This window comes from Nelusetta ayraudi, unplaced genomic scaffold, assembly GCF_046127955.1.
Source record: "Nelusetta ayraudi isolate G7.1 ecotype Tasmania unplaced genomic scaffold, CSIRO-AGI_Nayr_v1 ptg000135l, whole genome shotgun sequence".
NCBI lineage: Eukaryota > Metazoa > Chordata > Actinopteri > Tetraodontiformes > Monacanthidae > Nelusetta > Nelusetta ayraudi.
Genome location: NW_027466185.1, coordinates 3,198,064 through 3,224,631, shown reverse-complemented (window position 1 = coordinate 3,224,631; position 26,568 = coordinate 3,198,064). Strand labels below are relative to the sequence as shown.

The 26,568-nt window shown below is 47.8% G+C and overlaps 1 protein-coding gene across 6 annotated transcripts; it reads left to right on the top strand.

Moving 5' to 3' along the window:
• The first annotated feature begins 474 nt into the window (after positions 1-474).
• usp15 (ubiquitin specific peptidase 15) lies at positions 475-26,568 on the top strand. Of its 6 annotated transcripts, none has more exons than XM_076011647.1 (22): positions 475-595; positions 1,267-1,394; positions 1,769-1,899; positions 3,697-3,823; positions 4,197-4,342; positions 6,728-6,789; positions 7,135-7,224; positions 10,441-10,588; positions 10,670-10,843; positions 11,399-11,557; positions 11,691-11,915; positions 12,008-12,091; positions 12,816-12,910; positions 13,002-13,190; positions 15,443-15,522; positions 15,728-16,006; positions 16,515-16,585; positions 16,914-17,029; positions 17,684-17,833; positions 18,098-18,201; positions 18,316-18,404; positions 21,603-26,568. In XM_076011647.1, exons 1-22 carry the CDS (start codon positions 507-509, stop codon positions 22,059-22,061), a joined length of 3,195 nt encoding a protein of 1,064 aa, XP_075867762.1. In that variant the 5' UTR covers positions 475-506; the 3' UTR covers positions 22,062-26,568. The 6 variants fall into 6 exon arrangements, with proteins under 6 accessions (XP_075867762.1, XP_075867761.1, XP_075867763.1 ...); XM_076011646.1 differs by having other exon boundaries at positions 15,443-15,561; XM_076011649.1 differs by having other exon boundaries at positions 508-595; positions 1,217-1,394; positions 15,443-15,561.

Below are 26,568 nucleotides of genomic sequence, written 5' to 3'. Positions count from 1 at the left end.
GAATGTAAAAGAGGTCATTCACATGGCTAAAAACATTTGTATTTTGACAATAGATTGCCTATCTTTCTCAAAGTGACCTCATTGTGCATATTCATATGGTGGTTTGTATGGACGTGCTGTTACACTTTGGGTTAGATTTTACAATTAAGATACAAAACAATCTCCAACCTTTTTTTATGTTTATTATTATATTTTACATTTTCCCCATTATTTATTATTACTTATGTATTTATGAACCGGTACCTGTTTTTATAGTTCTTAATGATCCTATACGTAATTGTATATACGTAATTGACCTGCTCTGGTGCAGAGCAGGTCAATTTAATTTAATTTAATTTAATTTAATTTAATTTAATTTAAATATAAAATTAACCGCTAGGTGTCACGTTACGCCTGCTCCGTTCGAAAAAGACGCTGATTGGCTTAAACGGCCTCATCGCTCCCTTACGTGCTACTGTGACGCACCACGCCTTTCCCACCATGCAGCGGGTGATGTCCGAGGAAAGATGGCGGAAGGAGGAGCGGCTGATCTGGATACCCAGAGAGGAGAGGTCGCGGCACTGTTGAAAACACAGCTGAGAAAGGGAGACACTTGGTAAGACTTGAGCGGGAACGTATTCAGGGACGCTGCGCGGCCGCTGGCCCGACTGTACCGTCCGTTGTCAACGACACGGCGAATGAGAAAGGCGACGTGACGGGCCGTGTTGACAGTTAGCTCCTCGGCGAGCTAAGCAAGGAGCCTGTCAACTTCATGTGTGCCAGCTCGCTCGGCTAGCGGTGCTACAGCTAATGTTAGCCACTGAAACTCTCCCCGTTGCACCGCGTATTTTGATATACATTTGATAGTGTTCTCTTCGAACGTGTCGGACAATGATGAATTAGTGCCTCGCTATTTTTCCGATGACACATCGCCAGCAGGGCCACGTTTCGGCTTCCTGGTGTAGTTAGCGGCAGGCTTTGGGCTAGCTGGCTGGCTAGTCCGATTGAAGCTTCAAGTGGTTTGCCAGTCTGTGGCTCCATCACTCGGGCAGGGCGGAGTCGGAAAGAGAGCACCTGTCAGAATCACGGAGCCAGCTGGCCAGACGAGAAGCGCCCTAAAGTCAAGTCGGCTCACACGCCGCCGCTGCCGGTACAGCTGCCGGTACAGCTGTCAGCCTGTGTCACCGTTTTAGTGGAATTGCTTCACACTTTAACTTTTGTCTCCACGTTCCTCGAGGCACTGCTGCTCCCGTGGAACTGACACGACGTTTCTTGCCGTTTCCGCAGGTACCTGGTGGACACTCACTGGTTCAAACAGTGGAAGAAATATGTGGGATTCGACAGTTGGGATAAATACCAGATGGGTGATCAAAATGTCTACCCAGGATCAGTTGATAACTCCGGCCTTCTCAGAGGTAAACATGAATACTACACACATTTATTTTTGCATGTTTTGTTATATTATGTTATATTATATTATATTAAACAACAACAAAGCAGCATCCCTGTTGCCTGGTCGACACTGCTTCATCATTCTGGAAGTAGCATGCACTCAGAGGAAGGGCGAACAAAAAAATCAGCAGACATTGTGTTCTCGTCTCTTTCTCTTTTTTCTGAGCCAGGGCTTCATAGAAACCTCTTCAGCATGCCTGTCTTTCTTTGTGTGCTTTGTGTTGCGCGAGGTTGTGCAGTAGAGGCGCTCAGGTTTGTTGTTTTCCACTTGTTTTGCCACTCACCTCTTACGCACCACGCCTCCCCACCCCACCCCACCCCACCCACACACCTGCAGACGGGGACGTGCTGGCCATCAAGGAGCACCTCATCGACGAGCTGGACTACATCTTGGTCCCGACGGAGGGCTGGAACAAGCTCGTCAGCTGGTACGGACTGTCAGATGGACAGGAGCCAATCGCACGCAAGGTATGGCTCTGAGAGCAGCTTGATTGGTCGGTGGGTGGGGGGTGGAGGTTCACACGAATGCAGTGCTGGTTAGTGGAAACTGATAAATGTGAACGGTGTCGACTGGAATGTCCTAACAAGCGGTGAAGAACTTTTAAACAACAACTTAGAAATATTGTTCGCTGCAATTTAAGCGTGGTTTGTTTTTGGGTGGTTGTTGCGCTCAATACATTTCAAATTCCAAATTGATGCATGTTTAATAGATTTCTCGCTCTCCAGGCAGAAACAATAATGGCTCCATTATCATTGCTGTTGTCCATTATCTCTTTATTCACTCGTGTCGCTTAAGCAGCTCATATGCAGCGTTGCGTGGTTTGCGCCGCTGGGTAACCGCGGCCCCATCACTCACTGGGATCCCTGGTAATGGCAGTTGAAGCAGGTCCAGGCTGAGGCCCTCGCTCCAATTCCCACTAGTCATGGCATCATGGCTGCTGAGATTCCCCCCACCCCCGTCATTCTCTCTACCGTTGTCGCCCGCCTCCTCCTCCACCCCCCCTCCTCCCCCTCCTCTTCCTCCTCAGGCCCTCCCACTTTGCCATGTATGTCGCAGGACGTATCGGGTGGCCCGCCGGGTTTCTATTTTCAGGCGACGCTCTGGATGAGCGAAAAGCTACATGGAGCGGCCGGCGAGACACAACATGCAGGAGGTGCATTATGAGTTTCTTTTCCAGCCCCTCGTTTCTTCATGTGGCCGAGGTGCAAGGGAGGACGGAGAGGATTACGGGGAGGGGGGGAGGCGGTGGAGGCTCGCGGTCGTCGGGTTTGTCGCCGCGTTTCTCCCCATCGGCCCGTCTGCCAGCCCCGGCGGAGTGTTCTGCGTGTCCTTGTTTTTTGAAGTGGAGGAATGGCAGCTGAGGTCACGCCGAGAGAAGCGACGTGGCCACTTTTCTGAGTGCCGCGCGAGAGGCTTTAGCCGGTGGGAGGAGGAGGAGGAGGAGGAGTGGCGGCTGGGGGTGGGGGGGCAATTTCTGATTTGAGAGATTCTGTCAGTTTTGTGACGAGTCTCTTCTTTTTCTTCTTCTTGTGTGACTTTACAAGCACATGGCCCAGGTGCTGTGTTGGTGGGCGAGCAGGGAAGTGCAGTTATATGAGGGGTGGGGTAAGAATCTGAGCTGTGTGAGGCACTGTTGCAGTTCTCAGGAAAGTGTGTGTGTGTGTGTGTGTGTGTGTGTGTGTGTGTGTGTGTGTGTGTGTGTGTGTGTGTGTGTGTGTGTGTGTGTGTGTGTGTGTGTGTGTGTGTGTGTGTGAGAGGGGCTCAGCAGTGGAAATAAATAGGCTGGTACCCCTCAGCTGTTCCCACGAGGTGCTGCTAAATTAGGCGCCTCACTCTCTCTGTTCCTCTCTGGACGCTGGATAGGTGGCGGTCAGCCGAGCCAACTTTGTTCTTAATGGTGTGAAAAGAAAAAGAAGTTGTGCCCCCCCCCCCCCTCCAAAAAACCCCCAAAAAAACCTACTAAAAGATTAGCGCTGGTATATTAGCTGCAAACAGATCCTAACGTTGGGGCTGATTGAGAACATGCTGTGAGTTGAACAGCTGCTTCAAATCAAAGTATGGCGATAATGTTTTTTTGGTCATATACTTGGTTCACATGTTGAATTTGTTGGACGGTTTTGTTGGATTTTGTGGCGGCGCTGATTTTTCTGGGGGTGTCGCACTTGCTCACAGTGAAGTGCGGCAGTTTGACGCGTCAGATTCGATATGTCTGATTCAAGTTGCGGCGTCAGTCGCGTTCCAACGACGGCTCCGTTGCTTTCCAGGTGGTGGAGCAGGGTATGTTCGTGAAGCACTGCAAGGTGGAGGTGTACCTGACGGAGCTGAAACTCTGTGAAGACAGCAACATGGACAACATGATCACCAGGCGCTTCAGTAAAGCCGACACAATAGGTAGGACAGAGGCACAGCCGCTTCAGCTAGTTCTGACATGGCTTCCATTTTAAATGTTGCTAATCCATTTGTTTGATTTGTTTAGCAAAGGCTTTTATTTACACTTATGAATTGGAGAATAAGTATTGGGACAAAATGTTCTCAAAGCTGAATTGTTTGGGCCCACCGGACCATGGACATGAAAAGCCTGAATTGTAATATTATGATCGGAACAAATAAATAAATGAAACAGAATTAAATAAAATTAGAACGGCTGCGATTGACTGGAAAGGCGGGGGGGGGGGGGGGGGGGGGGATGCCCGACACATTTCAGCGATCGTGCCTGCAGCTGCAATCTGCTTCTAGAATAAAGCTGTTTCTGTCTCTCCCGCAGACATGATAGAGAAGGAGATGAGAAAACTGTTCAGCATCGCTGACGCAAAGGAAACCAGGCTGTGGAACAGGTACATGAGCAACACCTTTGAGCCCCTCAACAAACCAGACAGCACCATCCAGGACGCCGGCCTCTACCAAGGGCAGGTGGGGATGCTTCTGATGTTTATCTCTCAACGTTTTTAATAGCTCTCGCTGCGGAGCTCTCGCGGTGAAAGGCCGTCGCCGCAGACGAGCCCAGTGAAAATCCACCCCAGTGTCAGGAAGCCTTATCAGACATAGTTTTCAGAAAGATGTCGCTCTGCCTGCCAGTCAGTCCTTTTCAATCTGCTGCACTGTTCTGTATCCAGCAGTTCCTTCAGAGGGCAGTCTAACAAAAGCCTGCAAAGTCACACAGCGACCAGTTTTACCTCATTAGTACGCCAAAAACGCAGGTCTGTGTCGTGCAACACAAGACTCTTTCTTCCCAATTACCAATCACTCCTTCCATATGCCACATCTGTGGCTGGCTTAAAAACCTTAAGACTTTTAGGGAGAAAAAAAGGCAAACTCTTATCTCTGCCACCAAAACTCAGTCTTTAAACCTCCAACATCTGCGCTGGGCTGTCAGACCGGCCACTTAACCTCTTGTACCCGTCTTGTAAGCTGCTTAAACTGGGCTGGCGCCACCGCCACCGCCGCCTACCTGGCTCAGAGCAGACCTGCGTGGCTCCTGCGCAGTCCCAGATTGATGCAGACACCTGGTCAGAGGGAAACTCTGCGTCTCGGATCGTTGCCACGCCTCGGACAAATCCTCACTCAGGGAGGAGCTGGATGAGATCTGTCCAGCTCGCCGTCTTAATCCATCCAGCGCCACTGTGCAAAAAGGAAGGAAAGACTCTAGTCTTAGGGAGCCTGCTGCTGGTTTCTTTACTGAAATAAACCTGATTTATTGTCTTAATGATGTTTTTTTTTTTTTTTTTCGTGCTAGAATTTTCAGAGGCGGTGTGTGTTAAAGGGATAGTTCAGCAAAAAAAATCAAAGCTTGGACCAGAATGTGCCACTCATCCCATTTGTAGTTGCTGCGTTTCCATTCCCCCTAGAATTGCACAAAATATCACAATAAAATGACCTAAATATCACAATAAAATGACCTAAATATCACAATAAAAAACTGATAATGGAAACACCTAAACTTCAAAAACCCCTCTCAAACATCACTCTTCTCATGAGGTGGTTTTCCAGACGTATCGATATCGAGCTATATCGCATTTACATGTCACCAGATGTGGCGTAAGGGGTCACGTGACCAGTTCATTTCAAGTGAAAATGCAGCGTTCTGTTTGGACAGAGGAGGAGACGGAATATTTTTTACAAGTAATCAAAGAGAAAAATATAACAACCATTCTTGATTGAAATGCAGATTTATACAAGGAATTAGTGAGGGAAGTGAGGGAGATGGAAGAGATTTTACGAGAATTACAGCTCATGCGCTTCACACCATTCAATGGAAACTCCTGCAAATCGCAATTGTACTTTGTCGAAACTTTAAAATATCGCTTTTATTTTGCAAAAAACTGTTATAAAAACGCAACTATTGTTACTGCACAGGTATTTATTCTGAAACAATTTCCACTTGTTGTTCAACTCTATTTTAGGAGTGGAGTGTGTTTTGTTTTTGCCTGCCAAGCAAACTAAAGCTGACGTCAGCCCAGGGGGCCGGAGACTCTTGCACAGGGCGAGATGTAAACATTCATCCTCGCACAGCTGAGCCGAGATATTAGCTTGGCTTGGCTCAGCTAGCGTAGCGAGCTCCCCTGTCAAGTGTCCGATTCAAGCCTATGGCCATGATGCTGCTGAGAAAGAAAATCTTTAAAAACATACACACACACACAAATTAATGTGTACGCACATCAAGAAAAGAAAAACCTGCATAAATATTTCGATACCCAAATTATTCAGGCATTCCAAGATAGGCACAAGTGACCTTTGACCTCTATAATGATGAGAGGTGCTCAAGGGGCTGGCCATTGGCTTCCAGACATTTATGTGTGCGGCGCACTGCTGCTTGGATAACATTTGTTACCGCAACGCTAGTTGACGCTACATTGACGAGGGTAACGCCACCTGTTGGGAAAACATTGTACAACAGTACGTAGCGTTATCGTAATTTGATCACACTTCTAAAGAGAAGAGGTATCTATATGTGTAGAAGTACTGATACAAATTAAATATTTCTAAGTTTTTCTTTTCCTGGTGTGTGTATACATTATTTTATCTGACTCTTTATGTTTATAAAAGTCCTAAAGGTCCACACATTATATCAGTTTTAAGATCTTTAATTTCAGATCCCGGTGGATCCGCCCATTTATGGGTCTCCAGAAAACATGTCTTGTCAGCTGCTGTTCACAGACGGTCTAAAAGAGTAGACAACTCTGCATTGTCGGAACTCCCCCGTGTCAGCGACAGGCGACAGTGAGCGTGTTGAGTGAGGCTTGCGCTTGCTCGTGGAAGCAGGTTGAGCCTTCTGTCTCCTCTCCCTCGCTCCCTCAGGTCCTCGTCATCGAGCAGAAGAACGAGGACGGCTCGTGGCCCCGGGGTTCGACGGCACCCAAGTGAGTGAACGACGCCTCGGTCTCCCTCTTTCTTTTTTCCCTCCTTTTTTCTGCTTTGTTCAATGAAAGAAAAAGGAAAGTCACTGTTAGAACACAAACATGAAGTTTCACCCTGCACACAGTAGACGACACACAAGCACACACAAGTTACACTGGCACCTCATGTTTCAAAAACTCTCCCTTTTGCATTTATTTATTTATTTTGCACAACCTTCTGTTTGCCGACACATCCCTCCGTCGTCCATCTCAGTTTTTCATTTTGTTTTGATTTGATTTGACTGGGATCTTTCTGGTGCAGCTCCTTATTTCCCTCTAACTCATGCTCTATTCTTTATCTTTTCCAAGGTCATCTGGTGCTTCCAATCTCTCTGCTTTGCCAAAGATCTCGCCTTCATCTCTCACAAACAATCATAACAGCAGCTTCAACAGCAGGAAGTAAGAGCTTAGTAGGGGAGAGGTGGGAGGGGGAGGGGGGGTCGAGGAGCCGGCGGGGGAGGAGGGGGGCGGGTATGAAGGCCAACAGCCAGAGGTGGTTGAGGGAGGGGGGGGGGAGAGCGTCCAGCTCAAAGTCTGTTGTCCCGCTGCTTTTTAAAGAAGTGGCTGCTTGTGAAATGTAGGGGGGGGGTTATCTTCATATCGGTGACTCCAGCAGGATCCATTGGAGCTCTTCTGCTGCAATAGAAACTTGACCACTTGATGGAGAGGTCCACCTCTGGCTATTGAGTGATGGGGCGAAACCAGGGACTTGCAGTGTAATGATCCAGCTGATTCCCCATGAAGGGGAAGGCTCTCCTAAAGTTGGGGGGAGAGTGGGGAGGTGTGTGTGGAGGCGTGTGTGGACATTCTCCGGCACTGGCGGCGTTCTCTGTGGAAACTGGTCGGCCGAGTCTGCTGGGCACCCCGTCAGCACCACGTCATTCTTTTCAACCTTGGTGATTAGTACCACCGGCCTGAGTAGTGATTGTAGTTCACGCAGCAATTATTTTTCGCCCGCTGCGTCGTTGAAAAGTCTTTCCCGCTTGTGGGCGTGTCATTGTGAGTGATGCGACAACTGACACAGATTTTAGCCCCCGATCATTTCACCCCAAGTGGGAGAAAATGCTGAAAACCAAACCAAAATACAGTATTATACCCCCATTTTTCTATATATATATATATATATATATATATATATATATATATATATATATATATATATACACACACGCATATCACTGTTTGCAAGGCCCGTTTTGTCTTCCGCAAGCCGACTTTACGACTCTTTAATTCCGACAGCTGGACTGCTTCTCCAGCGCTTCCTTTGCTTTTTTCTTTTTGTTGCCACCTCAAGTATCATTGCAGCACCCAGCAGGCTCAGCGTCACCCCTCTGCTCGAGAGCGCTGCTCGGCTGTGGGCGGAATTTCTTCCTCTGCTTCTTTTCCCTGCTCGACCCCCCCACCCCCCCACCCCCCAAACCACCATTACCCCTCTCTCCCATAACCCCCCCCACTCCCTCCGCCCTCCTCCTGCATATGATGTAGTGCATGCCGTGTCTGTGCGTGTTTCTGCTTCTTCTTCTTCTTCTGCTTCTTCTTCTTCTTCTTCGTAGTAAGACGCTGCTGTCAGAATGCAGCGTGAGCTGAAACAAAAACAAAAACAAAACCCAAAATATTGACATAGACTGGAGAAGAAAGGTGTTGCTCCGCCAGATAGCTGGGGAGGGAACTAGGTCCACATTGTGGCCAGTAAACGATGCCTCTGCGCCTCCTTTTCTTCCGCCTCTCTGATGTTGCTGCTTCGCCGAGTGGGCGACTCTGGGAAAACGGGATCTTCACTCGCTGCATCTCTCCTGTCCCTGATTCACTGGAGTGCCAGAGCTGTCGTTTTCTCTGAATAATGCATGCATGCACCCCCCACCGCACCCCATCCCACCACCACCACCACCACCACCACCACCCCATTCCCTCAAAGTGTCCTGCGTTACGTAACTCTTTTGCCTCTTTAATTTTTTTTCAGCTTTTGAAGGCTGGTCCCGTCGGTTTAGCGTCTGCAACTGCAGATTTACTGACAGCCCCCCCGGCCCCACCTCACCTCCTCTCCACCTTCCCCCACCCTGGGCTTATTGCGATGCACACGTTCTGCAGTCTTAAGTGACCTTCAGAATACATCCCCTCTGCCGCCGCTCCCCCCCTCCCCCCTCCGCCCGGACACCAGCACCTCCTCGCTCTCTCGCCTTTTGGTTTATTTAGACCCTCCTCCTCCTCCCCCGCCCCTTCCCCGTCGAGGGAGGCAGTGCTCGCAAGCTGCTGCGGCACGTGAGGACGGGCTGGCGCCGAAGGTTGCGCTCGGACGTCGGGGCGGAGTTGCGCGTTGTGTGATGAGCGGGCTGATCGGTGCTGAGGGAGTGTACGGGACGGCATGAGCGCCACTTTTGGTGTGTGTGTGTGTGTGTGTGTGTGTGTGTGTGTGTGTGTGTGTGTGTGTGTGTGTGTGTGTGTGTGTGTGTGTGTGTGTGTGTGTGTGTGTGTGTGTTGGGAGAGTCAGGCCTGCGTGTACCGCAGCCTCAGCTGGATGCAGTGGATCAGCTGCTCCCCTCCATCCCCATCTCATTTCTCCTCTGTCACCCCCCCCAACACACACATAGTCCGCCCCTCCCCCCATTCTCTCTGCCTCCCTCTCTCTCTCTCTCTCTCCCTCTCTCTCTCTCTCTCTCTCCCCCTCCCTCTCTCGCTCTCTCGCGCACCTCCAGCTTCGGCAGTCTTGAGCATCCTCCTTGCTGCCGATGCTGCTATAAATATCTGCCGGTAGCCTCGGCAGCGGCGGCGGCGGCAGAGAGCAGTAGGCAGGCAGGCAGGCAGGCAGGCAGGCCGGGTGGGAGGAGCAAGAGGATGGGAGGACGGGACGGTACGGGACAGGACGGTGAGAGGCAGAGAGGATAGCGAGATGTCCGGCGGGCTGGAAGAGAGGGCAGCGGCGTAGTTTAGCTAGGAAAGAGAGTGCGTTGGTTGTGCGTACGCCGTGGTTTTTTTTTTTTTTTTTTGCTCCGGACCTCCACTTTAAGGCCCCCAAACTCCCGCCCTGCCGCAGACCGCCATCCAAAGTGCTTCCGGGGTTGCTTGGACTAGCAGGACTGACCCGTGGAGACCAGACTTCCTCCCTGCCTCATCCGGATCCTCCCCCAAAACCCAAACCCAGCCCCCCGAACCCCCCTCGACCCTCCACCACACCTTACCCCCCCGGTCCAGGGCCGCCCGTCACCCGCTTTGGCGTGGACATGTGGGCCGGCGTGCACCGGGTTGGCGCTGAGATGTCATGCTCCTGTGTTGCTGGTGGTGCCTGAGGCCCGAGGCGGTGGAGCTGGACAGCAGGAGGGTGGAGCACCACCGCGTGCTCAGTTGCGAGGCCTCCACCGCCATCGCGGCCGTCTCCCTCGACCAGTGGGACTCGGTGGGAGCGGGCGGCGCTGCCCTGCAGCCCGCGCAGAGGTCTGCTCGTCTCTGTCCAAGGCTCTTCTTGCCCACTTGTCCTCGCCTCCTTCATTGATTTTTAACCGCTCAGTCTGTCCAAAACGCTCTAACCTGCAGTATAGATGTAGCCGTAGCTGTGTTTGCAGCAGCCTGACCCTGCCTAACACCCCACTGTTTGTGCCTCTCTGTGTGTTTACCGTGCAGTGTGAAGAACTCCAGCTACAGCTTGCCTTCCTACCAGCCTTTCAGCAACAGCTACGACTACTCGGACCAGGGCAGGCAGAGCGAGCGCTCGGGCCTCTGTGGCCTCTCCAACTTGGGCAACACCTGCTTCATGAACTCTGCAGTGCAGGTAAGCTGCCGCGCACCTCCCGCACGGGGTAGAAACCCTCCCTGACTGAACGCACCTCCCTCCTCTCCCGCTCTCCCGCAGTGTTTGAGTAACATCCCGCCGCTGACGGACTACTTCCTCAAAGACAAGTACACGGACGAGCTGAACGAAGACAACCCGCTGGGCATGAAGGGCGAGATCGCCAAAGCCTACGCCGAGCTCATCAAGCAGCTCTGGATGGGCAAATACAGCTACGTCACCCCGAGGCCTTTCAAAGTGAGCATCCCCAATCCAAAGGAAAAAGTCCTTCTGTATCCTGAGTTTCAGTTTCACATCTTTACTTTATTGCATGAATCCTAGATTCCGGTGGAGCTGCCTCGCATGATATGACATGATATTGTGGATTACTGGAACGCACTCTATTTAACCCTCTGTTTACAGCCTGCAGCAGAAAGTGTTTTTAGTTTTAGCTCAACTGTGGCTGTGTCATATCTTCACAAAGTATTTATATTGGAAAAAGCTTAACATACTGCCCATAAATACATGAATAAAAGTGTGTACTTGCAGTACAATAACAGCAATTTGGTTTCCCTACCCATAGAACAGATTACGAGTATATCTTTTGAGGAAGCCAAGCTGACAGTCCCCTAAATACCACATGCACTGTCTGGCAGGCTTCCTAGTCAAAAACTTTTTACACTGGACCTTTAACTCGCCAAATTCTAGAAAATGCTGCTAATATCTCTCAAGAGAAAGTTTATTTTAACTCCTCTTCCTCCTCTTCCATCCCTAATGCTGATGTTTTTTTTCCTTTCCTTCTTACCGCACCAGACCCAGGTGGGCCGCTTTGCCCCCCAGTTCTCGGGCTACCAGCAGCAGGACTCGCACGAACTCCTGGCCTTCCTCCTCGACGGCCTCCACGAGGACCTGAACCGCATCAGGAAGAAGCCTTACATCCAACTGAAGGACGCCAATGGCAGGCCAGACAAGGTGAGGCCGGGGATCAGATTTATTTTTGTTGAGAAATTTGCTTGCAATGGTGGCAGATTTTTTTCTTTGTGAAATTTGCGTGCAAACATAACGTAATGCAGCCCGTTTTGCGCCACCGTCCCCTCGCCGCCAGGTGGTGGCGGAGGAGGCGTGGGAGAGCCACATCAAGAGGAACGACTCCATCATCGTGGACATCTTCCACGGCCTCTTCAAGTCTACGCTGGTCTGCCCCGTCTGCTCCAAAGTCTCTGTGACCTTCGACCCCTTCTGCTACCTGACCCTCCCCCTGCCCATGAAGAAGGAGCGCACGCTGGAGGTCTACCTGGTCAGGCTGGACCCTCTTGCCAAACCCACACAGGTAAAAGAAAACATAGAAAACAACCGAAAGGCAGCGGCGCCTCCACGTTTGAAAGGTAGATGCTGACGGTGACATTGGTGCCTCTGCTGCAGTACAAGCTGACCGTGCCGAAGGTGGGCTCCATCTCTGACCTGTGCACCTCCCTCTCCAACATGTCTGGAGTTCCGGCCGAGAAGGTATGTTGTCACCCCCCGAACTGCCTTACATTTACCTCACATTGGGGAAATATACATTATTTCAGCAACACGTAGTGCAATAGAGAAAAATAAATAAAATAAATGTAACTATTTACAGAGTAAGAAAGGAAGGAAAAGTCAGTCTCCTAAAAACCTGCCCCCTGTGATTTTGGAAATGTAGGGTGAAGGGAGTTGACCATACTGGGGGATTTTGGTATCGATACAATACCAAAGTAAATACAAGTCCAGTATCGCTGTTACTGATACTGATGCTTTTTACTTGAAATGATGATGATTATGATGATGATGATCATTAGCAATTTTCTTCTATAACAGACAGATGAACATGTCATGTGTCTGTTAAAATGCTGATGTATATGTTTTATGAAGACACAATGAACCTAATTCAGTTCAGGGCAAAATGAGAGAGAGAGAGAGATTATGAAGATTTATTTTGCTGCCTCTTGGCCAGGACTCCCCTAGAAAAGAGATTTTTAATCTCAATAGGACTTTCCTGGTAAAATAAAGGTTGATAAAATAAATAAAACATTTTTTAGATAGTTTCGCTCCAGCCCCGATTCTGAAACGGCAAATAAAACTTCAGTCTTTCTCAGGTTTGTTCTTTTTTATGAATCCCACCACTAAGTAGGCGAGGGCAGTTTGCACGCTTGTTCAAACAGCCCACAAATCACAAATGAAAAGCTTTCTCAACCACCCTTGGCAGATGATCGTCACCGACATCTACAACCACCGCTTTCACCGCATCTTCGCCACCAACGAGAACCTCAGCAGCATCATGGAGCGGGACGACATCTACGTGTGAGTGTTTTGTGCAACTCCACTCTTGAAACAATCGGCTCTTCATTGCTCGCTGTGAAGTAACGGGGCCCGGGGGGGGTCGACGGCGCAGGTTCGAGCTGCCGATGAACAGGATGGAGGACACGGAGCATGTGGTGATCCCGGTGCACCTGCGGGAGAAGTACAAGCAGTCGGGCTACAACCACACGAGCACGCCGCTCTTCGGCCAGCCCTTCCTCATCGCCGTGCCCCGGACGCTCAGCGAAGACAAACTCTACAACATGCTGCTCCTGCGCCTCTGGTGCGTCTCCCCTTGTCCCAACAGTTGCCTCTTCCTTCCTTGCTTTCTCTCTTTTTGATTCTTCCATCACAACATGTTCCTCCAGCCCAGTGCTTTTCAACCTTCTTCGAGCCACGGCACATCTTTTACACTGAAAAAATGCCATGGCACACCATGGCATTTTTATAAAATGACACTTTATAGCCTAATAATGACAATATAGTTTCTTAATTTACTTTGACTCTCTCAATGTGAAACCTGGGCCTGTTTTCATGCACACTAAGGGCGTTTTCACACCAGGAAAGTCCTTAGTTCGCTTTCTTTGGTCCGGACCAAAATACAATGTATCTTTTTGGTTTGGTGGCGGTTCCTTTTCACATTGCAATTTTTCGCAAGAGTCCCAGGATTTGACAACAAACCCACATGTGTGCAAAGATCGTGCAAATCATTGGACAAAAAATTGGAGCATCAGAAGCTTTTGATACAACGTCGATTTTATGAGGAGATGTTTACCATTTTGCGACAACGAAGCCGTTTGGCAAGAAGCGTCTCCTCATTGCTCCACGTTGATCAGCGACTCATGTTCGCCCGACGGTCCGACGACGTGCTACTAAACTTTCTACTATGCTAACCAAAACATTATTTTCCCTAATGGTTGTGGCTACGGAAGCCTAGCCTGTGACGTATAAAACAGTGTGTGATTTCACAACTGGTTCGAGCCACGATGCGGTCGATCTCACACATCAACCGATGGTTTGTTTGGAAGCGAACCGAGACCACCCCTCCGGCGAGGTCTCGGACCGGCTGTTTGCTCCGCACCAGAGTTTGCTGGTTTGTATTCACACCAGCCCAAAAGGTCCGCAAAAGGGACTTTTTTGGTTTAGTTCGAACCAAGCAGGGCAGGTGTGAATACGCCCTAAGCTGGTATCCTGGGAGGAAAATATTCTTGCATTCCTTCCAAAGCACAGTCACTCCATAATGGAATGTTTTTGTTATTTTTTAGAGCAATTGGGTGAAATTGGATAATTTTTCACAGCACACCTGACATTATCTCACAGTTACACTAGTGTAGTGTGCCACTGCACTGTGTTTGAAAAACCCTGCTGCAGCCTACATAGGAGCACTTAACGAAAAACACCTTTAAAGGCCACAAAGTTATTAAACTTTTTTTGAGGAAAAGTGGGTTATAAACGTTGCTTTTCGATTTGTATACATGTCATTCAAGCATTTCCACGAAGGTAATTTTGAATATTATTTTAATATAGAATTTAAAAAAAGAAAAGAAAAAAAAAACACTGTTACAAAAGGGCCCACACTCTTTCCTATTGTGGTGTTCCTATACAGTTTCTAACCTGGTGGGCGATTTCCTTCTGTCTATCTACCTATCTACCTATCTGTCTATCTACCTATCTGTCTATCTACCTATCTGTCTGTCTACCTATCGACCTATCTGTCTATCTGTCTATCTACCCATCTGTCTGTCTACCTGTCTGTCTGTCTACCTATCGACCTATCTGTCTGTCTACCTATCGACCTATCTGTCTATCTACCCATCTGTCTATCTACCCATCTGTCTATCTACCCATCTGTCTATCTACCCATCTGTCTGTCTACCTATCTGTCTGTCTACCTATCGACCTATCTGTCTGTCTACCTATCTACCCATCTGTCTATCTACCCATCTGTCTGTCTACCTATCGACCCATCTGTCTATCTACCTATCTGTCTATCTACCTATCTGTCTATCTACCTATCTGTCTGTCTACCTATCGACCTATCTGTCTATCTACCTATCTACCCATCTGTCTATCTACCCATCTGTCTGTCTACCTATCTGTCTATCTACCTATCGACCTATCTGTCTATCTATCTATCTGTCTATCTGTCTATCTACCTATCTATCCATCTGTCTATCTACCTAACTACCTATCTGTCTATCAACCTATCTACCTATCTGTCTATCTGTCTATCTACCTATCTGTCGATCTGTCTTTCTACCTATCTGTCTATCTACCTATCTGTCTATCTACCCATCTGTCTATCTGTCTATCTACCCATCTGTCTATCTACCTATCTACCCATCTGTCTATCTGTCTATCTACCCATCTGTCTGTCTACCCATCTGTCTATCTACCCATCTGTCTATCTACCCATCTACCCATCTGTCTATCTACCTATCTGTCTATCTACCCATCTGTCCATCTGTCTATCTACCTATCTACCTATCTACCTATCTGTCTATCTTTTTATTTTATTTTTCCCACGACCTGCAGCCGGTTTGTCAGATCTTCGGCGGAGGAGGACGAGGAGGACTGTGAGGAGATGCAGCCCTCCAAACAGCACAGCGTCAACGGTAATGCCACAAATGGACTGCTGGAAGAGGGCTCGCCCAGTGAGTGTTCCGATCGTACTCGTTACCTCCAGAACCTTGTCAAGTGTCTCCTTTTGTTTACACCTTTTTGAGAAAAAAAAGTGTAAAAAAAAAAAAAAAATACAACAACTTTGCACTGAGAGAATGTTTTGCCCCCCCCCCCCCAAAAAAAAACAAAAAAAAAAAGGCGAGATGGAGACGGACGAGCAGGACGAGGAGTCGAGCCAGGACCAGGACCTGCCCTCCGAGAACGACAACAGCCAGTCGGAGGACTCGGTGGGCGGGGACAACGAGCTGGAGAACGGCGTGGTCGGCCACCAGAACTCCGTCAAGGGCCCGCAGACGGCTGGCCAGCGCAAGAGGCTTTTCACATTCCAGTTCAACAACATGGGCAAGACGGACCTGTCGCTCATCAAGGAGGACACCAGGCAGATCCGCTTCGACGAGGGACACCTGCGGCTCAGCGGTGAGGGAAGGAGGGTTGAATGAAAGTGACTCAGTCAGTAATCAAGCAGTGTTTTTCAACCTTTTTCCTTCAGCCACGGCACATTTTCTATGTTAAAGAAATCTCAGGGCACACCACCAACCAAAAATATTATAACATTCTATTAATGTGTATACATTTTAGATTCCAAAAGGATACTTTTTAGCCTCATAATGAATTTATACTCACTCAGAGTGAAACCTGGTCCTGTTTAGATGTAAACAAGGTTGATGTCCTGGGAGGAAAACAGGCTCAGTCTGAGTCTTAAAGCATTATTGTTTTGTTTTTTTGACATTTTAAGTGAAATTAGATAATTTTTCGTGGCACACCTGATATGATCTCACGGCACACTAGTGTGCTGCGGCACAGTGGTTGAAAAATGCTGTTTTAGAAGACTTTGAAGGCTCTGTTGGAGCACGGATGAAACAACCAAATAATCAGTAGCCACGTCTGAGCCCTTTCTGTTTGGATTTTTTTTCTTTTCACACAGACCGTTCTTATCTCTCTCTCGACTGGGAACCCGACATCAAGAAGAAATACTTTGATGACACCGTCGTCGAGGTAAATCCCAAATCAGGAGGTCGTTATGTTTATGCCACTCATTGCTGCTTTTCCATTAAAAACTGCGGGGAGCAGAAGTCTGAGCAAGATGGCAGCAGCAGCAGCGTGAGGCTGAAAACAAGTCAAAAAGAAATAAAAAAAATAATCAAAGGGCATCAAGTAGAACCATGCTGCGGACGTTGTCCCAGAAAAACGTTCTGATCGTGGCAGCTGGCTTAACACAAGTCAAATCATTTCTGTTTTCTGGCTTATAGTGACAGAATTGTGATGAGAAGATATGTTTTGTTTTTTTGTTTGTTTTGTTCCGTGCGTTTTGTTGCGAGGTCAGGACTTTGAAAAGCACCAGAGCATGGAGTACAAACCTCAGAAGAAGGCCTTCTTCAAGCTCAACGACTGCATCGAGCTCTTCACCACCAAGGAGAAGCTGGGCGCCGAGGACCCCTGGTGAGAAGCTCCTCTATTTATTTGTCTGCAGTCAGGTCCATACATATTGGGACATTGACACAACTTGCATTGTTTTGGCTCTAAACACCACCACAATGGATTTGAAATAAAAAGAACAAGATGTGCTTGCAGACTTTCATCTTTAATTTGAGGGTATTTACACCCAAATCAGGTAAACGGTGTAGGAATTACAACTGTTTGTATCTGTGCCTCGCACTTTTTAAGGGACCAAAATTAATGGGACAAATTTACAATCATAAATCAAACTTTCAATTTTTAGTACTTGGCTGCAAATCCTTTGCAGTCACTTACAGCCTGAAGTCTGGAAGGCATAGACCTCCCCAGACGCTGGGTTTCATCCCTGGTGATGCTCTGCTGGGCCTCCACTGCAGCAGTCCTCACTTGCTGCTTGTTTGTGGGGCATTTTCTCTTCAGCAAGAGAAATGCATGCTCAATCGCATTCAGGTCAGGTGATTGACTTGGCCATTGCATAACATTCCAAAAAGTCTTTTTGCAGTTGCTTTTGCAGTAAGCTTTGGGATGCTATTCCTGAGAATTGTGTCGATGTCCCAATATTTATGGACCAGACTCTGTCTGTCTGTCTGTCTGTCTGACTGACTGACTGACTGATGTATGAACACTGGGATTGTGCAGGTACTGTCCCAACTGCAAGCAGCACCAGCAGGCCACCAAGAAGCTGGACCTGTGGTCACTGCCGCCGGTGCTGGTGGTCCACCTGAAACGCTTCTCCTACAGCCGCTACATGAGGGACAAGCTGGACTCGCTCGTCGATTTTCCCCTCAGGTATGTACATGCACACAAATCGGTAAAGCCTTTACACCCTGGCGCTGCATTCTCTCTGCTCTGTTGCAGTCTACTCTTTGGGTTTCCTTGCCCAAAATATGAATTCATTTATTCACAGGTGGGATGTGCCCAATTTCCTTTTCTCTGCTCCCGATTTAGCTGAAGCAAGTTTAAACTCTGCAGACGACGTTGCAGCTCTAATTTTATATTCAAACAGATTCACAGGCGGCTTCTTCACTCTGTCCGATGTCTTGTCCCCTGCAGAGACCTGGACATGTCCGAGTTCCTCATCAATCCAAACGCGGGGCCATGCCGCTACGACCTCATCGGTGTGTCCAACCACTACGGTGGGATGGGCGGAGGCCACTGTGAGTCGTCCGTCATTCACACGCTGTTGCTCTTCTGTGAGGTGAAAACCTGCTCCTAACGCAACATCCCTGTCTCCTCCTGGTCTCCTGCGCCCCACCACCCACCACCACCAGACACGGCCTACTCTAAGAACAAAGACGACGGGAAGTGGTACAACTTCGATGACAGCAGCGTGTCTCCTGCCAGCGAAGATCAGATCGTGGTAAGCGCACTTTTCACCCGTTGTGTGTTTATCTCGCTTTTTTTTGTTGTTGAATACTTTCCTGGACACAAAACAAGGACGTTTTGTTTCACCGTCACCGTGATTCCGCATTGATTTTGAGAGTGAATTCCGAGGAACTCATGGCGCGCCGTCACTCATTCGTAAAGATGTGTTTGCTGAAACTTGTCGTTAGTGCTTGGCTCTTCATGTTGTTGTTTTTTGAGATATATTTCTGAATAACAGCTTTATCAGGCTGAAGAAAAAATGCCTTTCGATGAAAGTCCTGCAAGTTCAAGGGAAAGGTTTTGGACACGGGTATTTTTAAAAGTCCTTTTTTATGGGCCTCCAGTAAAAAAAACAAAAAAACACTCCCTCTCAAGCGTACCGACATTTTTTCAAAACAATCTCGCCCAAATCCAAAGGTGATGTCAAGCGCACACGATACCCAAGAGCCTGGCAACATCAGCTGGAACACTGGGCAAACAGAAGGAGGGAAGGGATAAATGCAGATTTTCCCCAGAAACGTGTAGCAACATTCAAGCTCGGACCATCGAGCACTCGGTAAAGGGAACACGAGGGAAATGGCAGTGAAATCTTTGAAAGGAATTTTACCAAGAGTCTAAGAGTCTATTTTCTTTGTGCCTTTGTGGTGAAAAAATGAATTGTCTCTTAATCCATTTCACTGATAATTGTCAGAATAATATGGTTATAATTGACATAATAATGTGGTTTGATCAGTGAGCCCATTTCCCATTTCTGCGACATATTTACGTAAGAGTGTTGATCCTCCCTATTTTTTTATTTACATTTTTATTGATTTTTAAGGAACAGAAAAAAGTGTGTGTGTGTGTGTGTGTGTGTGTGTGTGTGTGTGTGTGTGTGTGTGTGTGTGTGTGTGTGTGTGTGTGTGTGTGTGTGTGTGTGTGTGTGTGTACACACCGATGAAAAAATAAGATTATACTGTGCAAACAAACATAGAGTCCAAATAATAAGAAATCCAGTCCACACAATAAAAGACAAAAGGGGCTGCATTCAGTTCCTGGTCTTGCTTGAATATCTCCAAAAAGGTTCCCATGATCTCATCACTCTGTCTTACTCTTCCGCCTTTCAATTTGTAAAGCATAGCTTCATAGGACGCTGTCTCTACTAGAGGGTCCAACCACTCCCACAGGTTGGGGGGTCACATTCGTTTTCCGCTTTCTTAAGATAACAGAGATATTCCATAGTTTCCTTGTTTCTTTTGTCAAGACATGGGCTTCTCGTTGGTCTTACCTTCGAAAAAAAAAGCCTTGTCTTGACAAAAGAAACAAGGAAACTATGGAAATCGAAGACATAATGAACATTGTCGATCTAGATAACAGAGTCTTTTTAGACACATTGGGTAATTGAGACCTGTCCCCTAATAACACACGTAACAGGAGACAGCGGAATATTTGAACTGGATCATCTGGACCATCTCCTCAATAAATCCACTACTTTCAGCCAGAATTGAGCCACTAATATACACTCCCATACACAGTGCAAAAAATCCATCACTTATTGTCATTCAACTGTTTAGTTATTTTATAAAATTGTGAAGCTGTGCAGCAATCCATTGGGATACTCATATAAAACCCACTCCGCAGCAGAACCCGGCCATTAACATCAGTGTGCAAGTTCACACCAGACGTGGTGCGGGGCCGTGGTACCGTTGCCAAAAGATCGCTTCCGTCTTCTCCTGATCTGTATTGGGCACATAGTCTGTGACGGAAGCACGCAGTGTCACACGCTAAAATGAGCTTTAAATTGAATTAAACGACGCCTCGAGGCAGATTAAATTCCTCGATTATTTTTTGTAATCGAGTTACTCGAGGAATCCTTGCAGCCCTGTGAATGAGAGTGAATTGCAGAGTTGAAGAGTTACTGATTTAAGATTTTAGACAATTCCTGATTTCAAAGTATTTCTAAAAATGTTGTTTCCCTTCAAGTTTAAATTGACATATTGATTCTTCATCAGAGTTAAATTGCCCATTCTTGTACAGATCTCCTGTATTAAGTATACTGCTTAGTGGTGCCACTGCTTCCAGTACACAAGCACCTTACCAACACGAATGGTAGGATTGAACCATGATGAAGCATATGGCTGAACCTAGTTTGACACCTTGTACATCCGATGTACTCGAGTGGGTGTTCCTCCCTAATTGTCCCATCCATCCAACAATCCATCCATCCATCCAACAATCCATCCATCCATCCAACAATCCATCCATCCATCCAACAATCCATCCATCCATCCAACTATCCATCCATCCATCCAACAATCCATCCATCCGTCCCACAATCCATCCATCCGTCCAACAATCCATCCATCCATCCATCCATCCATCCATCCAACAATCCATCCATCCATCCAACAATCCATCCATCCATCCAACTATCCATCCATCCGTCCAACAATCCATCCATCCGTCCCACAATCCATCCATCCGTCCCACAATCCATCCATCCGTCCAACAATCCATCCATCCATCCAACTATCCATCCATCCATCCAACAATTCATCCATCCATCCAACAATCCATCCATCCATCCAACTATCCATCCATCCATCCAACAATCCATCCATCCATCCAACAATCCATCCATCCATCCAACTATCCATCCATCCGTCCCACAATCCATCCATCCGTCCAACAATCCATCCATCTATCCATCCATCCAACAATCCATCCATCCATCCAACAATCCATCCATCCATCCCACAATCCATCCATCCATCCCACAATCCATCCATCCATCCAACAATCCATCCATCCGTCCAACAATCCATCCATCCATACCACAATCCATCCATCCATACCACAATCCATCCATCCATCCATCCAACAATCCATCCATCCATCCAACAATCCATCCATCCAACAATCCATCCATCCGTCCAACAATCCATCCATCCATCCAACAATCCATCCATCCAACAATCCATCCATCCATCCATCCAACGATCCATCCATCCATCCATCCAACCATCCATCCATCCATCCATCCATCCAACAATCAATCCATCCATCCATCCAACAATCCATCCATCCATCCATCCATCCAACAATCCATCTTCCGTTCTCTCTTACGGCTATTTGTCTCAGTGAGATGTTCAAACTCCCCCCATTCCCTTTTTTTTTTAAATTCAATGTCATTTTTTTTTTTGTCGTCCTCCAGTCCAAAGCAGCCTACGTGCTGTTCTACCAGCGGCAAGACACCGTAAAAGGCACCGGCTACTTTGCCCTCGACCGGGAGGAGGAGGAGGAGGAGGAGGAGGAAGAGGAGGAGAACGAGGAAGAGGAGGAGGAAGAGGACGAGGAGGAAGAGGAGAACGGGAGCGGCGAGGGGAGGCTGGAGAGGAAGCCCTCCGCCGCCACCGCCGCCGCCGCCGCCGCCGCCTCCTCCTCTTCCTCCCAGGGCTCCGCCTCCTCCTCCTCGGGAGCCGCCGCCGGCTCCACCCAGAGTGACGATGAGGACCTGAACGAGAACAGGCCCAGGAAGAACGACAACGAGCAGGAGGAGCAGGAGAGGGCGGAGGAGGGGGAGGACGAGGGGGAGGAAGAAGAGGAGGAGGAGGAGGAAGAGGAGGAAGAGGAGCGCGCGCCCAATCGAGACATCACCATGAAAGCCAAGTGAGGTGAGCGAGGAGCGGAAGCAAACGAGGGGAACTGGAGTCTGTCCATCCAAAGCCATATGGATGCACGGCAGGGTTGAGCCCACTGGGCGCTGAGCTGCCAAACCAGGGCCCTCCTGGGTTTGGATCACTGTGTGCGTGCGTGCGTGCGTGCGTGTGTGCGTGCGTGTGTGTGCGTGTCCACAAACGCGTGCATTCATTCGTTCGGAGTTTGACTCACCTGAATAGACTGCAGAATGATTTTTTTTATTTTCTATTTTCTATTTTTTTTTGCTCTGACTCGTCATCCTCCGGCTATTTTTCTCTTTTTTTGAGAGCGTTACCTGCAAATCTGGTTTTTATTCCCGTGTAAATATTTTAAACACACTGAACCATATCGGGAGTTTTTCCCACGACGCGCTGATACGTTTTTGAACTTGCACAATCACCGCCCATCCACTATTTTTTTTTCCTCCAATTCCCATCACTTCCTTCCTTCCTTCCTTCCTTCCCTTTCAATGGATCATCGTCAAGCACGCTGCGGCCTCGCTCATCATTTAAAGGCTCATCATTTATTATGCGAAATTCCCATTTGCGCCGTTTCCCCAACAGGAAGACGTCTGGCCATCATCATGCCTTCGTGACGCCACACAGGCCACTGTTACCTCTCAAACAGCCGACCCCACAACCCTTTGAGCCTCCTTGCTTTTGTAAAAATGTACTTGTGAACACGAGGAAGGGAAATAATGATCGGGGTAAAAAAGGTTTACAATGTGGGACCTTAAAACACCCCCAGCGCCATAAAAAAACTAAGCCGATTCCAATTGATTGAAACCGCATTCAGCAGAATGTAGTCTTATCCCAACTATAAAGACAAATTATCTCCTCCTCCGCCGGCGCGTTCCCAAAGTTCTCTCACTCCGCTGTGCTTGCTCTCCTCCATTTTTTTCTTCCCCCTTTCCACGTCGGAGGCGCCCTGAGATTAAAAACATCGGTGATCGCGCCAACACCGGACGCCACGTCCCCTGTTTTCACGTCACCGTGGCCTTAACCCTTAATCTCAGGGCAGGTCGCCTCTTTCTCGCACGTCACCACCACCTCCGTCTGTCACGCGCGAATGTCCATAGCGTTTTGCTAATTGCTCGTCACGTCATCATCCGCTTCCCTCCCCTCCCCGATTCTTTTCTTTTCTTTTTTTTTTTTTAAGTGTACCCCCACGGGAGGGCCAGAATGTATGCTGATTGAGATGAGCACTGACCAGATGTATGTGGTTGATGCCTTTTCTTTTTTTTTCTTTTTTTAATCTTCCGATTCCTTACAGGGCCAGACTCGTTCTCTTATGTCCCCTCCCCACTGGTTTGGATGAGTTTGTGAGTGTGCGTGTGTGTGCGCGTGTGTGTGTGTTATTGGGCTCAGCGCCTCTGTATTAGCTGTTATATATTTATGGGTACTGCTGAATGCATCCCCCTTTTTTCCCTCAAAGGAGGGGTTTGAGGATGGAGACAGAGGGACAAAATAAGACAAATACACAAACACGCAAAAATTATGGGGTGAGTTCGCCTAAGAGGCCTTTCAGCTTTTTTTGGGGGGGGGGAAACATGATACAGTGAAAATATTGTGTGGCACATCAGAGTTTATCTTGCACGGTGGGAGTTATATATTTTCTATTTTTTTCTCCTTTTTTTTTTCAAACCTGTTTTTCATTTCCATTGCAAAGCAGCGTTTTCGCACCGGGTGTTTTTCGGTTTGCCACCTGAGAATATTAACCGTGTACCACGCCTTTTTACGAGCATCTCTGTGCTTTCGACCTTAAACCGGGCGCCCTTGCCGCCCGCTCGCGCTGCCTTGCCCTCGGGGCGACTCACCCCATCCTGACTTGAGATGTGATTGCTACTATAGGCTTATACAATACTGTACATAAGAGTTCACTCTGTGAGTGCACATTTGATAAAAGTTTATTTATTTATATGTAAGCATTTAATAATAAACAGACGCTATATTTAAAGACATGGCAAGACCTGACATACCAGGTTGTTGGGTGGGCGGGTGGGGAGGGACCATGACTCCAGAAACACACACACACACACACACACACACACACACACACACACACACACACTAGATTGCCAAGTCTTGCCTGTTCTCTTGTCAGGGAGGGAGTACTTTTTAAAATAAAGGATGGCTCTGTTGCTTTGGGACTTTTATTTTGTAAAAACAAACAACATAAACATAAAAAGCAACAAAAACTGTAATCATCCGGACATCCTTGCATGACGACATGATTTTGGGGCCGGGGGTCGGGTATAAGTGGGGTATCCAGGTTTGGCTGCACTTGAGTTCACTCGGGTTTACATTTGAGATGTGCATGTGTATTTATACACAATCTTCAATAAAGTTGTGTAAAGCTTCCCCGGGGGGGTGGGTTCCCTCTGTTCTGGATTTCTTTCTATGGTGGCACACAGACCGCTTCCAACTTGAGAGGAGCAACACATACTTTCAGTTCACGTCGTGACTGTTAGCATCTGACGAAACTCTGTGATGATCAATAATTCAAAACGGCAACCGCCACGATTGCCATCGTAATCGTAACGGTCTGTTTTTTTTTGTCATGTGCCCTGTGTGTTCTCTTCCCTGGGGTTGGGGAGGCTTCCTCGGGCTGCTCTCAGCTCCTAGTCCACCTCCCTCATCTTCTGACCAATAATACCACTTTATACAGAATATTTATATTCATAATAGACTAGTTACAAATATTGTGTTTTTTAAATATTAATTTATAATATTTGTCTTAAGCACAAAACACAAGATGACGCCGTGTTCATTTGCACAAATTGATATGGACTTGTTCAGGAGTGGGCCAACTTTTTGACCTGTGGGCCACAATGGGTTCTAAAGTTTGACAAGAGGGGCCGGAGCAGGATTTCCTCAAGTGCAGTAGGCCGGATTAGTAGTTTAACGGGCCGTATATGGCATTATATTGCCCATTCCCGGACTTGATGCTAAAAAACAAAACAAACAGACAAACAAAAAAACCTTCCTAATGAATGCGAAGAGAATGTTGTCATTCCGGACCGTCGCCGCTTGATGGCACACTCGTCCTCGCTGCGTTCCGGCACCGGAGTGAGACCTCCTGCATTCGCTCCCCCCATCTCCGGCCACGCCGACACCCTTCCCTGACGTTCCCCGCGAAATTTTATCCGCGCGACCCCGACACGCGGCTCATTCTACACAGCGAGTCCGTCACGAGGCGGCCGGCTCGCGGTGTTTGACGTGGAGGTGGAGGTGAAGGAGAACGAGAACGAGGAGGAGGAGGACGACGACGACGACGACGTCTGCGCCGCTGTTCTTCCACCGGCTCGCGTCTTTTCTCTTTTTAGTGGATTCTTTTTTTTTTGTAATTTTATCCGAGGAGCAACTTTCCTTCATGACGCAGACACACAAAGGGACAACAATAGGTTACGAAACAAGTCTGCAGCAGTCCGGACGCAAGCTAGGTGATTGACTTCATGCGGACTTTTTTCTTGCTTTCTTCTTTTTATTTTTATTTTTATAATGACTCTGCTCTCTATAAAGATGAATGCATAGTGAATAATTTCAGATTTATTGCGAGTTAATATCGGGTCAATTACACAAAAAGGGTAACGGTCACTCTGAAATTTACATTGTTTATTGCTCACGTGTAGACCGGAAGTCAATGTTTAGCTAACTGATGATGCGTGGATTTTTTTTGTTCAACCGTCTCTTTAGGCGAACATCTTAGCGGTTTCCGCGCTGTGACAGGTTCTCTCTCTGTCGTGACTTGAGTTATGTGTTTTCTTCCACTGTTTAACTTAAAATGCTTTTTATTATTTTATTAGGTTTTTTTTGTTTTTTTTTTTACTCGACGTTGACATTTTGAGCACTGTCGCCCACCCCTCCCAGCAGCTCCGCGCCCACCCCCGCCGTCCTCACCTGCCATATGGCACTTTCACCGGGGTCATGCGAGGAGAGCAGCCGGCGCAGGAAGCGCAGGCTAAGATACGGAGGCGGGGGGGCGACTGTTCTCCAGTATTTCTGGGTGGGGTTCAGGATACACCCTGCCTTCGTGTTTGCGCTCCAGTGTGCCGCCGTTGCGCTTTTTACGCACCGACGCGCAGACAACCGAAGAAGAAGAAGGTGCACAAGTGGGCCACGCACCGGCTGAGGTAGTAGTTTGTGCTGTTGGTCGGGTTGTCGTACTACCCCATTGTGGAGATGACTGCGCAATCTACTGCCTTGCTGGAGCTGGCGACTCACGACGCCGTATTCATTGATGGGTTGGCTGTTTGTCAACAGACCACGACGCAAGTCAAGTTTCCTATGTCGGCTCGGTGTAACATAAATGGGACAACGTAATTAATTAATCAATTAAAATTGGTGAAATCAACCTTTAGACGCGTAAAATGCAGTGATTTGTCACGGCCAAGATAATATGATACGACATATAGAACTTCAAAATTTTAAAATCAATTGTGTGTGATGTAATGCAATTAAAAATTCCAAAGACTCGTGTAA

Excerpts from the sequence above, each read along its gene's own strand:
- usp15 (XM_076011646.1), top strand. The coding sequence starts at position 507 with ATGGCGGAAGGAGGAGCGGCTGATCTGGATACCCAGAGAGGAGAGGTC. Across the intron at positions 11,916-12,007 it reads CTCTTGCCAAACCCACACAG|TACAAGCTGACCGTGCCGAA; the intron begins GTAAAAGAAAAC and ends CCTCTGCTGCAG. Across the intron at positions 13,191-15,442 it reads ATGCTGCTCCTGCGCCTCTG|CCGGTTTGTCAGATCTTCGG; the intron begins GTGCGTCTCCCC and ends CACGACCTGCAG.